The sequence below is a fragment of the Xyrauchen texanus genome, chromosome 18, assembly GCF_025860055.1.
Source record: "Xyrauchen texanus isolate HMW12.3.18 chromosome 18, RBS_HiC_50CHRs, whole genome shotgun sequence".
NCBI lineage: Eukaryota > Metazoa > Chordata > Actinopteri > Cypriniformes > Catostomidae > Xyrauchen > Xyrauchen texanus.
This window is the reverse complement of record NC_068293.1, coordinates 3,317,536-3,331,822: the sequence shown is the minus strand read 5'-3', so window position 1 is coordinate 3,331,822 and position 14,287 is coordinate 3,317,536. Positions and strand designations below refer to the sequence as shown.

Sequence of the window (14,287 nt, the reverse complement as noted above, 5' to 3'; positions counted from 1 at the left end):
AAAAAAAAAATGTTCTGGTGGGTCCGCAGATTTCGTCGATGGATGCCCCTCTGTTCACCTCTCCGGCTCTATGATACATATAGGTCTGTCCCCTAGCAGCCACCAGAGGTCACTGGGAGGTTTGGTACATTTTAGTTATGCGTGGACTCATATTTTTAAGTGTTATTACTTAGTTTGAGGTTTTGGGTTCTTGTCTCTGTTCTCTGTGCTCCCCTTGATTGATCCCAGCTGTGTTTTGGTACCATTGTGTGTTCCTCATGTGCTCTGGGTCTTTGTCGGTTCTTGTCCGTTCACGGCTGTAGTGTTTGTTTTCTAGTGTTCTATTGTTCCCATTGCTTCTAGTGTTTGTTTTGAGTTCTTTATAATAAAAGCCTGCATTTAGATCCGATTACTCTCGTCTGGTTACACATTACACTGACTGTATACTTGTTCATTGTTAAATGTTTAGTTTTGTATAATATTACTTTTATTAAATTGACATGAAGGAGCTGCAGAGTTGCTAAAAGCTCCTTATTCCAAATCTAGAGAAATGTTTTCTCCTGTGTGTTGGTGCATTAGTTATTTTAATTTAATAGCCAAAATATTTGGAAATATGTGAATGAGAAAGAAAAGCCCATTATGCAATGTAGAGATCATGCAATTTTAAAATGTAATTGTTTGAATGAATGTATTTATAAAATGAATCTGTTGAAACGTTTTATTTCAATGTTAGAAACAAATTCCCTTTGTAATGGTAAAACAATGCCCCAGAAAATCAAATATTGGCCCTTACTGGATGATTTCTGCTATATACTGGAATTGATAAAAGTAGCTCCCCCTTGAGATTTAGGTGAGATTATTGTAGCATTTCAGATGTTTTAGTGATACAAGTTCCCCCCATTTTCAGATGTCAAGGACTGTATCTTCTAGTCGAAGAATGAAATTGATTATATTGAACTGTTTAGTTAAAATCCACGATCCCGGATTTAAAATGACGTCAGTAATAATGTACTTCAAATTTTAAATGTATGCGGAGGAGTTATGAGCTCATATCTGGTACCATTTGAAAGCTTAGAATGTCTACTTTCTTGAGATATGCATCACTTTGGCATTTGTTTTACACTAAGTAACTTATTTACAATAAATTACATAGTTCCACCCATCAAAAGTCGTGTCATAATTATGTGCGTTTTTGAATACATATATGTCTCATATCGCTCAAATATGATGCACATGTACAAACCATGTATCAAATGAAAGCTCTCATTGCCAGTAAGAAGTTCCAATAAGTCTTTTTATTGAGGTATAATCACATATCTAAAACACTTCGAATGAATCATGAAGTATACATTCAACATTTGTAAACATACAAGTGAAATTATTGAATATTTGCCGTGCTACTCGCACTAGACAGCACAGTTAGCCACAAATGCTACATAATCCTTTACCTAAGGTTATTCTCTGCAAAATGAGCCATTTTTCAGTGTTTTCTGTGGTTGTGTGCCCAAGTAATTCCTCGATATGTCACGCGAGTGCAGAAACACCACAAAGTAATGTTATATGATATTCAACAATCCGGAAAATATGTAAACATCCGATCCGGATAAAGCATATTTTGCCGTAAAGCTTAGACCCTCCGCTTTCCGGCAATGTCTCTCAAGATCAAATAGACCAATCAGGGGCTGTGATATTGTATCCTGACAGTGAAGTGATCACTAGGTAGGTTACGTGCGCAAAACACACAGACGCGTCTCACCAGACACCTGAGCGCATATTTACCACTTTCAACAGTGTTTTATGTAATGACAAAGGGTTTTCTGTAAAATTACACTGGGATTTTGCATTTATAGCACTGTATATGGGTATGGGGAGACTTTAGATTTGGGTAGGCGGAAAGTACACCAAAAAAAGGTAATATTCCTCCCTTCAGATACGTTTAAATAGATATTAAATAAAACATGATACAGACAAAATTCCTTTTTCAGGTATTTGCTGACATCTAGTGGAAACAGCCAAAACTGTCTGCATGCTGCTATGGCAAACAGGGCTTGAGTTATACACTTTCAAAAATGAATTTATATAAAAAAAAATCAAAAAGCGCCTCTTTTTTTAGGAGGGTTATTACAGTTCAGACAACATATATTTATTTATTTTTTTATTTTTAGCAGTGTTTTATGCAACTTCAAAGGGTTTCCTGTAAAATGACACCAAAACTGTGTATTTAGGCCAAAGTATGTGGGAATGGGAAGCTTTTTAATTTGGGTAGGCCAAATCCAGGCGGAAATCCCCAAAAATGGCAAGGATCTTAAGAGTAATAATGTAAAATATTACAGATTATATAACAAAAATGTAAAATACATTACAAAAAATTGTGTTCTTAATATTGTTATGGAGTAACAGTTTTATAAAAAGCAATAAGGCACACAAGGACTTGCTATTTTGGGAATATGGTTTATCTGATCATTAATTAAAGACCTTGAAACAGAGTCAGAGTCTTCATTCTTCTCAAATGTCTACAATTAAACAAGCCCGATTAGTTTGCCATCGTTACAGATATCCCACAGCGTGAGAATCCATTTACTCCCGGTTTTCACAACACCTGCAGTAATACTGATAATAACACGCATTTACCTTCATCCCATAATAATCACCTGCATTAAAGCAGCAGTAACGCAAACACATGCCCCCACCTCCAACATGAGGGACAATTACATGATCAACACTGTAGCTAATCATGTTTTTAAGAGGAAGCAGAGCAGGACAAAATAATGAGGGTGAAAGAAAGAGAAATGAAAAGAGAGGTCTTTCTTTGGGTAAGCGTGTCGACACTCACCAGTGCAAAGAGGCTGATAATGCTGATGCTGAAGCTCACGTTCTGTAGAGCAGACGCTAGCTGCATTGGGTCCATCCATGGGATCGTCAACAGCCAGGCAGAAACATACATGATGGGAGCGGAGAGAAATGTGCTGATCACCATCCCTGATGTCACCTACGGTGGACAAATCATCAATTAAGTGAAGAACTGTTGATCACTATTGACCCAATCACAATTGACAATTCCCGTACAGTGGCTCCAATTTGGATGCTTGAGTTACACTTCACAGTTGAAGTCAATGGAAAGTCATTGCATTTCATTACAAAATAAGAAAAATAATTATTCTAGAGCTTTTCTTAAAACTAAAATTTCTGAGACGTTCTTGAAATGACTGTTCATCAGCTGTGTGGGGTTGCACCAGCTCTGCTTAAGTGCTCCCTAGAGTTGGGATGACAAGATCAAACTAAGGGCTTAGTAACCAGGGAATAATTTAAGTTGTAATTTCCATACCAAGGTAAATGACAAGGTGATTTTAGTGGATGTATGAAGTAAATTCTACAGTGGCCCTGAAGTGCAAAACAAAACAGCTATTAAAAAAAAACAACGAGAAGTCAGTCAAACGTAACCATACCTTCTCACCGGATTGGCTGTATGGATGGTGTCTGGCCCTTTCTTCATGACTGCTTTACAGATTATTTCAAAATTACTGTCAAAAGCTCACTGACTGAAAAACTGAATCATTTGAGCAAACAAAGCAAGTGGGGCAAAGATAGTTTTAGTGAAGAATCGCTATCCTCCTACAGGGCCTGATATCCTTGCAAGGGATTGTCTAAATAAAAAGTCCACATCCTGTACTAAAATGTCGGTCATTCAATTGACTTGATATTCTAATACAACAAACAGTGTTATTAAAAAAGCATTTTCACATTCAAAAGGTTGCAATAGGCTGCCAGTGTGATGGCTGACTAACTAATTATGAAGCTTTGCCAGCATTTCCATTTATATGAACACAAATTTCTTTTATTTTAGAATAAATTAACTGGAATTCACAAAGATTGTAGTATGCTGCTATTGGACAGGCTGACTTGCTTTAGGTGAGATTTCCCAGTTTGTAAAATGAAACAAATACAGATTTCAATATATTTTTTTAATAAATAACTGAAATTCATCAAGTAAATTAGTAATTTACACCAATGGCAGTCTACTACAACCTTCAGAATGGAAAAATAACATCTTGAATTTTAGTAATGTTTTTGTAAAATAATTTAATCCTGAATCCATATAATTGGACTAACTGGGTGAATCCTATTACAAGTCAATTCATTCATTGGCAGCAACTGGGACCTTTATAATTTGGTAAAAAAATTTAAATAACAGAAAACAGTTAAGTTGGAACATGCAAGTAATGAATGAATGCTTGGTCGCCACAACATTTTTAGCACAGTTTGTGGACTTTTAGACATCTCTTACCATAGGTGAATATCGTACCTACAGTCACAATATCCCTTTATTTTAGCTCTATTCTAAAGTGTCCAGTTCCTGTTTTATTAAGATTATCATTACTACCAAATTATTCAGTTTTTCAGTCACTGAGCATTTGGCATAAATTTTTGAAATAATCAGTGAACCAATTATGAATAAAGGACTTGCTTAATACATCCACATCGCTAATCAGGTGAGAAGCTATGATGCCTAGCCTTTCTGATTCGACTGACATGTTTCCTGTCTTGCCATTGTGTTTCAAGGTTTGGTGTTGTATCTCTGAATTATTTTGATTTTAGATTTGCTGTTGCCTTTTCAGATTTCTCGTTTTGTTGTGCACTTCACAGCCACCGTACAGTTGCCCTCAAGTTCACACTGTTGTCCTAGCAGAGTAACTACAGATGACATGAACTATGAACATGTTCCACTAATGTTTAACAACCACAAAGTGTCTACATTTTAGTGTCAACTTCTACAAGTTATGCTTTCTTTTTTGTAAATAAATTGTAATTGCTTTCATGGTGTTTTTTGCCGTGACATCCATTTTTAAGAATTCCAAATACTTTTGGGGCCATGAACAGAAGCATAGGTGCAAAAAAAATCGACACAATCCACATACCACTTCCAGCTCCATATTGTAATGGGACGCATATATGGCCACACTTGGAGCAGTAGGGAAAACTCCATACAGGAAGGCGTAGTTTGAAAGACTGGTGTGGTTCAGTGAGCTTGTGTTTCCACAGTCCAACAACTCAACCATCCCTCGACAGATCAGAGGCATCATCAGCCTATTGAGAGCGATAATACAAAGATTTTACTGTGGCAGATGAGTAAAGTCTTGATTAGGCCATACAAAAAGAGGCTTTCAAAGTCAAACTGCAGTCAATGTATTTCCACTGAACATAAGCCTATGCACTGATTCATTGGAAAATTAGACAAATTCGTATTTGCAGAAAATGTGTATAGCAAAATTTCATAGGAATTTAACATGCACAACAAATCACTTTCACCCTGGAATTCGACCAAATGCACCAAGACTGAAGTCTAATGTCAGTGGTTCTCACTTGTCCAGTAACACACCAGGCTAGAATGTGCACATGTGTAAATGAAAATATGCATGACAGACTCACAGTTTTGCCGTGATGAGCAGAATAAGTGACACCACAGTTGAGCGAGTGAGCTTCTTCAGCTGGCCCACCATGGACAGACCCAGATAAAACAGCGCCACTCCTCCAAATGAGTTAGCCAAACCATCTATAAACTCCTCCATGAAGGGAGGGATCTTCTGGCCCAGCAGGAAGTGGGAAATGACTCCGATCACCACCATAAACACAATGGGGTTCTTGAAAACTTGAAGGACCACCAAACCCAGCACATGCAGCTTGCTGTGCTGGTGAGGTTCACCAGTCCTCCATCTCTGTACCTCACAGAAGGCAAAGCCCAGCGGGTTTAGGACCATGAGGGAGATGGGGGCCACAAGGTAGATGTATTGCAGGTACTCAGGATGGGTGTTTCGGTACAAAGCTTCAACTGTGAAGGACAAAGAAGAAATGACTATTAGATACACCATGAAACGGAATTTGCAAGCCACATTACTTTGAGTGAAACATATACAATGAGAAAAAAAGATTATCCATTGGGTAGAGATTGGATCAATAAAAGTGACCTGACAGGTGGTTTGAGGGAAGGGGTTGAAAAATCAACTACTTTCATCCCTTCTTTTTAGAAGCAAAAATCGAGGTTACAGTGAGGAACTTACAATGGAAGTGAAGGGGGAAAATTTTTGGAGGGTTTACAGCTCAAATAATATAAGTAATACAGAGTTTTAACAGAGTTTAAAATCATAAGCTTCATATTTCTGACTCTGAAGTTGTTTATAAAATTGTTTACCGGGATTATGGATTTACGTCGTAATGGCAATGTTGTAAAATTGCATATTATCCTTCAGCTCTCGCCTGGTTACACACCGAAGCCGTGCAGGATTGAGCTTGGCCAGTACTTGGATGGGAGACCTTCTGGGATAAAATGTCTCAGTTACTTGTGTAACCTTGATTCCCTGAGTGGCAACGAGACCAGAGGTCGCATTAACAGAATATTTCCAGTCATTGACCGATTTGTTTTTAGCAGTGATGGAAAAATCTGAAGGCCATCCGTCATTTTGATGGATTACACGGAGGGTGATCTATTGTAACTCATAACTGTAATTCCTGGCCCTTTCCAGTTGGTGGCGAGTGCGCATATTAGTTAGCTATTATATAGTATTGTCTTGTCTTTGATCTCAGTGCATGACGTCTTTGTCCTGTGTAGCTTTAGTAACCACTACATACAATTGTAAAAATGTCATGGTAGCGGAGTGTGCAAAGTTTCTTTAAACGGCCAAATAGTTGTGATGTTGTTCAGCACTCAAAAAAAAAAAAGAGTGGCTGATGCAGATGTGGTGGAGGATGTAGGACAAACTACAGACAATGTTTATCAGTCACCGGCAGTTAATGTTACGGGGCAAGCAAGTGCAGCAAGGAGGTCAGGAGGGAGTACCGGGTTCAGTGGGAGCAGGAGTTCATGTGGCTGAGGAGGGAAGGTGGCAAAATGTTCTGCGACATCTGCATAAAAGCTAACATGAGTAATGGACTTGTCAGAGGGTGCACAACGATGCAGAAAAAGACGTGCAGAGCTTTTCAGTTTTGTGTACCGTGGAGGTCACCAAATCTATCAGAAAAAGATTTCCTTCGGAGCATGAGAGCCTCATCGCTGACCTCGACACCGTACTCAATGCCTCTCGCTATCCGGGTGCTGACAACGCATTGAAGAGCTATGGGCTGGATGTTTTGGAGCATGTCTGTGATCACTACGTGTCACAGAGGGGTGCGGCTGTGCCACTGATGCAGAAGGAGCACATGCTGCAGGATTTCCTCTCAGTGAAGCAAGTGCTTGCAGGATCGGGAAATCCCACATTCAGAGAGTCCTGCAAACTTTTGATTACTGCCCTGGAAGAAATGTTTCCTGACTTCACAACTTTGGCTGAACATTTATGCAAAACTTTATGCCAAAGAAGTCTTCAGTGTCCTGCCTCAACGACTACCGTCCCGTCGCACTCACACCCATCATCATGAAGTGCTTCGAGAGGCTCGTCATGAGGCACATTAAGACCCAGCTGCCCCCCTCACTATACCCACTGCAGTTTGCGTATCGTCCAAACCGTTCAACGCCACCACCCTCCATCTGGACCTCACCCACCTAGATAAAAAGGACTCATATGTTCGAATGCTGTTCACTGTCGTCAAGTTCGCAGGTGACACGAGCGTGGTGGGTCTCATCAGCAAGAACGATGAGTCAGCATACAGAGAGGTGCAGCGGCTAATGGACTGGTGTAGAGCCAACAACCTATCCCTGAATGTGGACAAAACAAAAGAGATGGTTGTTGACTTTAGGAGAGCACAGAGTGAGCACTCTCCCCTGAACATCGACGGCTCCTCTGTGGAGATCGTCAAGAGCACCAAATTCCTTGGTGTTCACCTGGCGGAGAACCTCACCTGGTCCCTCAACACCAGCTCTATCACCAAGAAAGTCCAGTAGCGTCTCTACTTTCTTCAAAGGCTGAGGAAAGCACATCTCCCACCCCCCATACTCACTACATTCTATAGAGGGACTATTGAGAGCATCCTGAGCAGCTGCATCACTGCCTGGTTTGGGACTTGCACCGTTTTGGACCGCAAAGCCCTGCAGAGGATAGTGAGGACAGCTGAGAAGATCATCGGGGTCTCTCTTCCCTCCATCAAAGACATTTACAAAAAACACTGCATCCGCAAAGCAACCAGCATTGTGGACGACCCCACACACCCCTCACACAAACTCTTTACCCTCCTGCCATCTGGCAAGAGGTACCGAAGCATTCGGGCCCTCACGGGCAGACTGTGTAACAGCCAATTTAACCAAAATAAAACTGCCATGAGAAGTCGTCTGTCTGAGGCAAAGATGCAAAATCTAATGACAATTGCCTCAGCATCAATCTCCCTTGATGCGTTTCATTACGCACAGGCGAGCACACAGTTTAAGTTGATGTGGACCAGGAGGAAGGTTTGAGTTGTCGACTGAGTTTTGTTCAGTTCATTTTTTGTGTTTAGTTCATGTTTTAATCGTATTTGTTTTTTTGTTAAATTGCGCTGTTCATATGTCTTGTTTTAGTGGCCTCCGCTGTTTCTTTGTTTCTTTAGTTTCCCCCTCACTGCGGGGGAAAAAAAACATTCATCTGCTTCGTGTGTGGTCTCTGTTGTTCATCTGTTCTCTTCAAAAATAAATAAATGCATGCATCTGCTATATGCTCATCCTGTAACTTCATGATAAAAAATGAAAATGTGAATGAAAATAAAAGCTATTAAATGTCTTATTATCATTAAAATATGAAAATTAAAATGACGGGTAATATTAGATTATGACGGAAATTTTACGATCCTCTCCGTCAAAATAACCGACAAAGAGAAAGTCTAACACAACCACTGAACGAGACACTGCATCATTATTCAATTGGGACAAGTCAAGCGGGAATTACAGACAAGTCAGTGGTCACCTCTTCTGAAGCCCTTATACAATCATGGCAATTTATTGGCTGATGGAACATAAGTGACACACTTGAGCTACGCCACGAGGTCCATAAAAGTGCCCGCCGGTGCCATCATCCCAGATTTTCTGCAAATAATGCACGAGCCTATAAAGCAACTAGTTGGTATAGCTGGTAGAGTCATTACGCAATTGGGAACGAATATCCTCATGCCATGCGAATAGTAGCGGTCAAATGTCCAAGCACGTGTGGCAAGCATACAGTGGTGCACAAGCGAGCTAGAATGTATAAAAATTATGAATTTACTCCTGTTCCAACAGAGAGAACCTCGGAAGCAGGAGTCAAACCCTTGTCCAGATTATAAAATCTAAATAAAGTATGCAGAGAGGACCACCCTGCAGCACATACAATTTACTCCAAGGATGCATCTCTATCCAAAGCCCATGAGGATGCCACGATCTTTGCAGATTGGGCCCGGATACCCAAAGGTGAAGGCAACCCATGCACCTCATAAGCACTCAAATTGCATCAACAAGCCAATGAGTCTCTCCTTGGACACAGAAACACCTCTGTTGTGACCAATAAAGCACACAAACAACTGCTCTGACTTACGCCACTGGCTAGAATGGTCAACATAAACACGCAAAGCCTGCATTGGGCAAAGCATATGTAAAGCTTCATGCTCCTCCATCTCAAATGGGGAAGGAGAGAAGGACTGCAATTATTAGTCTGCGCGCGAAAGGATGTACCCCAAACCACAGAGGTTTCTGCCTTAAATACTTTAGGTGACACACGCCCAATATCAGAAAGCGGGTCCATTTCCATGGCAACAGAGCTTGGTAACACCCATGTTTCACTCTGAAGGGACAAAGCGCATGCCTCAGCGCTTGAAGTCCCTTTATGGAGTTCATACAGCACTGAAAAGGTCTTTCATGCAAGGGGAATGACAGCGGATGCCATGATCATAAGCCCCAACAGCCTGTGGAATGTTCTCACAGAAAAAAGCACATCCCACTCTGAACATCGCTAGACACTGGTTTAATGACTGAAAGTGAGCTGGAGACAGGTGCACCTTCATCGCCAGCAAGTCTAGCTCTACACCTAGAAACAGAGTCTGTTGCCTCGGTAATAGGACACTCTTGTCCAAGTTGACTCACAGCACTAGATTGTTCAAATGCCTGAGAATGAATCTCGATGTTGGGACTCTGAGTGAGATAAAACCAACCAATTTGATGGAGTTGAATCCATGCATTATGTGAATGGTGCCAAAGCAAGTATGAAAAGTACTTTTGTAAAGTACGCTTTGACCCCAAAACAGCATCTGAGAAAACGCCTATGGTTCAGCGCAATCTGAATGTGAATATAGTATTCTATTGTCACAAAACAGTCCACCAGCCACACTTGTGACTATTCGTTTTTGCAATCATCATTTTATTAGAGTTAAATGTGAACATCTTAAATCCTGAATGGGACGTAAGCCACCGACTTTCTTCGGGACCAGGAAATAACAGCTGTAAAAATGCATTCTCTCTGAGAATTGGGAATATCTTCTATTGCCCCTTTCAGCAAGAGACAGTGAATTCCTTGAGTCAAGAACAGGGCTTCCTGAACAGAAACCTCTGTTGGAATAACACTATTGAACATTGGAGGTGCCCATCTGAATTGAATGATACAACCATGGTTTATCCTATCATTAAGGTGCATTAAGGAGCCTTCAGGGTGTCACTTAAGCACCATCAGCCAATAAATTGCCGTGATTGTATAAGGGCTTCAGACAACATGACCACAGACGTGTCCCAATTGCGTAATGATGCAGCGTAAAGTTCTACGATAGGGAACCAAGGTTGCTGCTGGAAGATGTTTTAGTGAAGCCAGCAGGAGGTGCTCACCATGCAGTCTGTGTGGGTGCTAACACCCAAATATAGCGATGGCAACACTATACTATAAAAAGGCACGATCTTTCAGAAGAGACATTAAACAGAGGTCCTGACTCTCTGTTGTCATTAAAAAACCCACGGCACTTCTCATAAAACACCCCTAACACTGGAGTCCTGGCCAAATTTGCCCAATAGCCCTTATAAATCATGGCTTGCTAATAATCCACTATATGTGTGAAATGGCTGTATCACTCTACTACTCTCCACTAATAGCTGGAGTGTGGTGAGTGTCCTGGTGCACTATGGCTGATGATAAGAGAAGTTTCATTTTTAGGTGAACTATCCCTTAAACTTCAAACCAAACGAACTGGCTGTGCAACATTTGGATTATGTTGCCTAACGACTCATGAAGCAAGGTGAAAACAATGAGAAGATGAAAGTGAAAGAATTCACATATACAGGCTTAGAATTGTTTCTTTTGTTTGTTTGTTTGAGATCATGTTTTTCATGATGTATGTTTTTTTTTTCCTCATTATAGTTTTAGGAAAGCATTTCACCTCCGTTAACATGCATACTGTACTTAAGCTTGTAGGTCTTTGACACATATTATATGTTTGGCTGTCCAGTTGTACTCACCTATAGGGAACCCCAGAGCAAAGTCATTACTCTGTGTGGCAAATATAGAAAACAGTCCGGCTTTGGAGAAACGGCTCTCTCTGTTTGCCACCAGAAGTGTGAGTACACACACAAAAAAGAACACAGTCACTTTAGCCACCAAAATACTGAAGAAAAATGGCCAGATTACATTTCCAAAGTCTAGCAGTACCATTTTTTTAAACAGCAGAGCAGGCAGCGCAAATTTAGACACAAAGTTGCCCAGTCCTTTGGCTTGTGTAGCCGGGATGATGTTTGCACGGCCGGCAACATATCCACAAAGAATGATCCCAAAACATTCAAGCAGAGCAGGGAAGAGTTTATCAATGGACATGCTGGATGGCAGGACAGAGGGGGGGTCAGATCCATCCCTGCTGATGGAGATATTGACCGATAGATCCATCATGTGGTTGATCAAAGGCTCCTCATAGCAGTGTGGACAGGTCAACAAATGCAAAGTAATTAAGCACTCTGAAAAGTAAAGAAACTGTTCAGTAGTTCATGCAAGACTAATTTGTGTGTTATTTCATTAGGACACAAAAAATACATGAAATATATAGGTCTATTAAGGATTTTATTATACAGGTATAATGTAATATAAAATTCATTACATTTTCTTATATACTGTAAGTCTATTTAGGATTCTATTAAGGATTTATTTCTGCTGTCCCAGTCAGGCCAGTACTTCAGATTTTAAGAAGAATATCATCTCTGTATGTTATTCTGAGATGAGGGTTGTCACTATTTTGGTGGCACGAGGGGGACCTACACAATATTAGGCAGGTGGTTTTATTTACATAATAATAATAATAATAATAATAATAAATATATATATATATATATATATATATATATATATATATATATATATATATATATATATATATATATATACAGTATATACACATATACATATACACACTATAAAATAAGTTAGAAAATATTTGTTTTATTTATTATGTGTACATGCATATGTGTGTTCAAGATGCAAGGATAATTTTAAACTCAAAATCGTTTTTCAAAAATCTATGAAGCCAAAATCTAGGAGTTCAAATCCAGGGTGTGCTGAGTGACTTCAGCCAGGTCTTCTAAGCAGCCAAATTGGCCCGGTTGCTAGGGAGGGTAGAGGATAACCTCCTCGTGGTCATGATTAGCGGTTCTTACTCTCAATGGGGCACGTGGTAAGTTGTGCATGGATTGCGGAGAGTAGCATGAGTCTCCACATGCTGTGAGTCTCCGCGGTGTCATGCACAACGAGCCACGTGATAAGATGCGTGGATGAACGGTCTCAGAAGTGGAGGCAACTGAGACATGTCCTTCACCACCCGGATTGATGCGAGTAACCGCGTCACCATGAGGACCTACTAAGTAGTGGAAACTGGGCATTCCAAATTGGGGATAAAAGGGGATTAAAAAAAATAATCATAATAATAAGGTATACCGTGATAATTAACATGCACAATGATGTTGTCATGAGCACTTCAAAATATAGTGAACATTTTAAAATAACCTATTAAACAAATTTAGATGTTTCTGAATACACATTTACATCAATAAATCAACATTCCCAACATTCTCACTCTTACGGTAATAGGAGGACATACCAAATTACTAGGAAACTCTGAAATTTATGATTCGTTTACACTTTTCCCTCAAAATGTTATCCTTGTTGTTACTTTTTCATTTGCATTGGTCAAAAGGAACTTATTGGGGCATTTATGTTGTTGTTAATAAAAATTCATAGAGATTTTAGCACTTTTAGTATTGATGTTGTTATACTGTAATTAGTTGTTTTTTATAGTCACCATTAGGGTTCTGTGCAATCCAGTCATTTTTCGTTGCGCCTGACCTATCATTTTATTTTGAGACACTTAAATAAAATAGAAACAAAATGTTAATTTTAAAAAATGTGCAATTTGTTGTCAAATCTTATTTGTGTGACATAACCTTTTTAAGTAAATGAATGCACTTATACATTTGTATATATCTAACAAATGTTTTCTAGTTATGCTGACATAAAAGGACCATAAGTTGCATTTACTTAAAAATTGTGATGCAAAAATTCAACAAATATATTTTAAATAAATCCAACCCATCTTTAGTATATATTTTTTTAGTATATAAACTTTAAGTACCCAACTAAATTATATTTGTTATGACCACTTCATCTGAAGTCATGATGGTCCTCTTTAGATATGCTGGGGGAAAGCACGGTGTTTGCGTTGTTGACAGACTCACCTGATCAACCGATTCCTGGAAATCCCACACAGTTGCTCTGATCCGAACAGGTATGTTTGAAACGCACAAACACTCTTTCACTCATACTGTCTCAACATGAGCAGCGATCTCAAATCCAGCCCTGTTCCACATCGACTCTTCTCCGTGTGCAGTAAGTCTCGTTATCTCATAGTGAACACATACTGTCACTGCTGCAGTGAAGTGAACTCGAAGTTCATCTCTAATCACACACAAACAGCGCGCGAGCACTCTGCGCATGGGCACACGAGCACGAGCACATGGACCTTGCACGTGGTGCTCTGCACAATAGTTCAGAACACACTAATATCCCGCACATGTGATTAATTACGAACACGTTGTTCCTGAATCCTGTTATAGGCGCTAGAGTGCAGCATTTCTCTATGTGAAGTATATTTACAATGTAGGCCTACTGCTTTACGTTAAAACTACACAAATGTGTTTTTTTTCCCTAGCAGTGGCTTTTGTATGTTGGTTCCAAACACGCAGTTTCAAACCCTCTAAATAAGCATATTATTTGTAAATTCTATACAAACTTAAATTTCACCATGTTTTTGCAATAGCTGTTAGGAAAACAAGTGAACATTAAGGCAAGGGTCAACTACAGCGTCAGGAATGAACTTTCTCATTAAGGGTATTATTTGCTCCCTTGATCGATTTTCATGGGTA

The 14,287-nt window shown here is 39.7% G+C and overlaps 1 protein-coding gene across 3 annotated transcripts in view; it reads right to left on the bottom strand.

Annotated features, from left to right (window-relative positions):
• LOC127658710 (integral membrane protein GPR155-like) overlaps positions 1 to 13,796 on the bottom strand; it is a 65,402-nt gene extending 51,606 nt beyond the window's left edge. For all 3 annotated transcript variants that reach the window (XM_052148146.1, XM_052148147.1, XM_052148148.1), the window contains exons 1-5: positions 13,601 to 13,796; positions 11,345 to 11,833; positions 5,407 to 5,806; positions 4,896 to 5,064; positions 2,813 to 2,968 (exon numbers count right to left, since the gene is read on the bottom strand). In XM_052148146.1, coding sequence (XP_052004106.1) covers positions 2,813 to 2,968; positions 4,896 to 5,064; positions 5,407 to 5,806; positions 11,345 to 11,768 — 1,149 coding nt within the window. In that variant the 5' untranslated portion in view covers positions 11,769 to 11,833; positions 13,601 to 13,796. The remainder of the gene's footprint in view (positions 1 to 2,812; positions 2,969 to 4,895; positions 5,065 to 5,406; positions 5,807 to 11,344; positions 11,834 to 13,600) is intronic.
• Between the last annotated feature and the right edge of the window lie 491 nt (positions 13,797 to 14,287).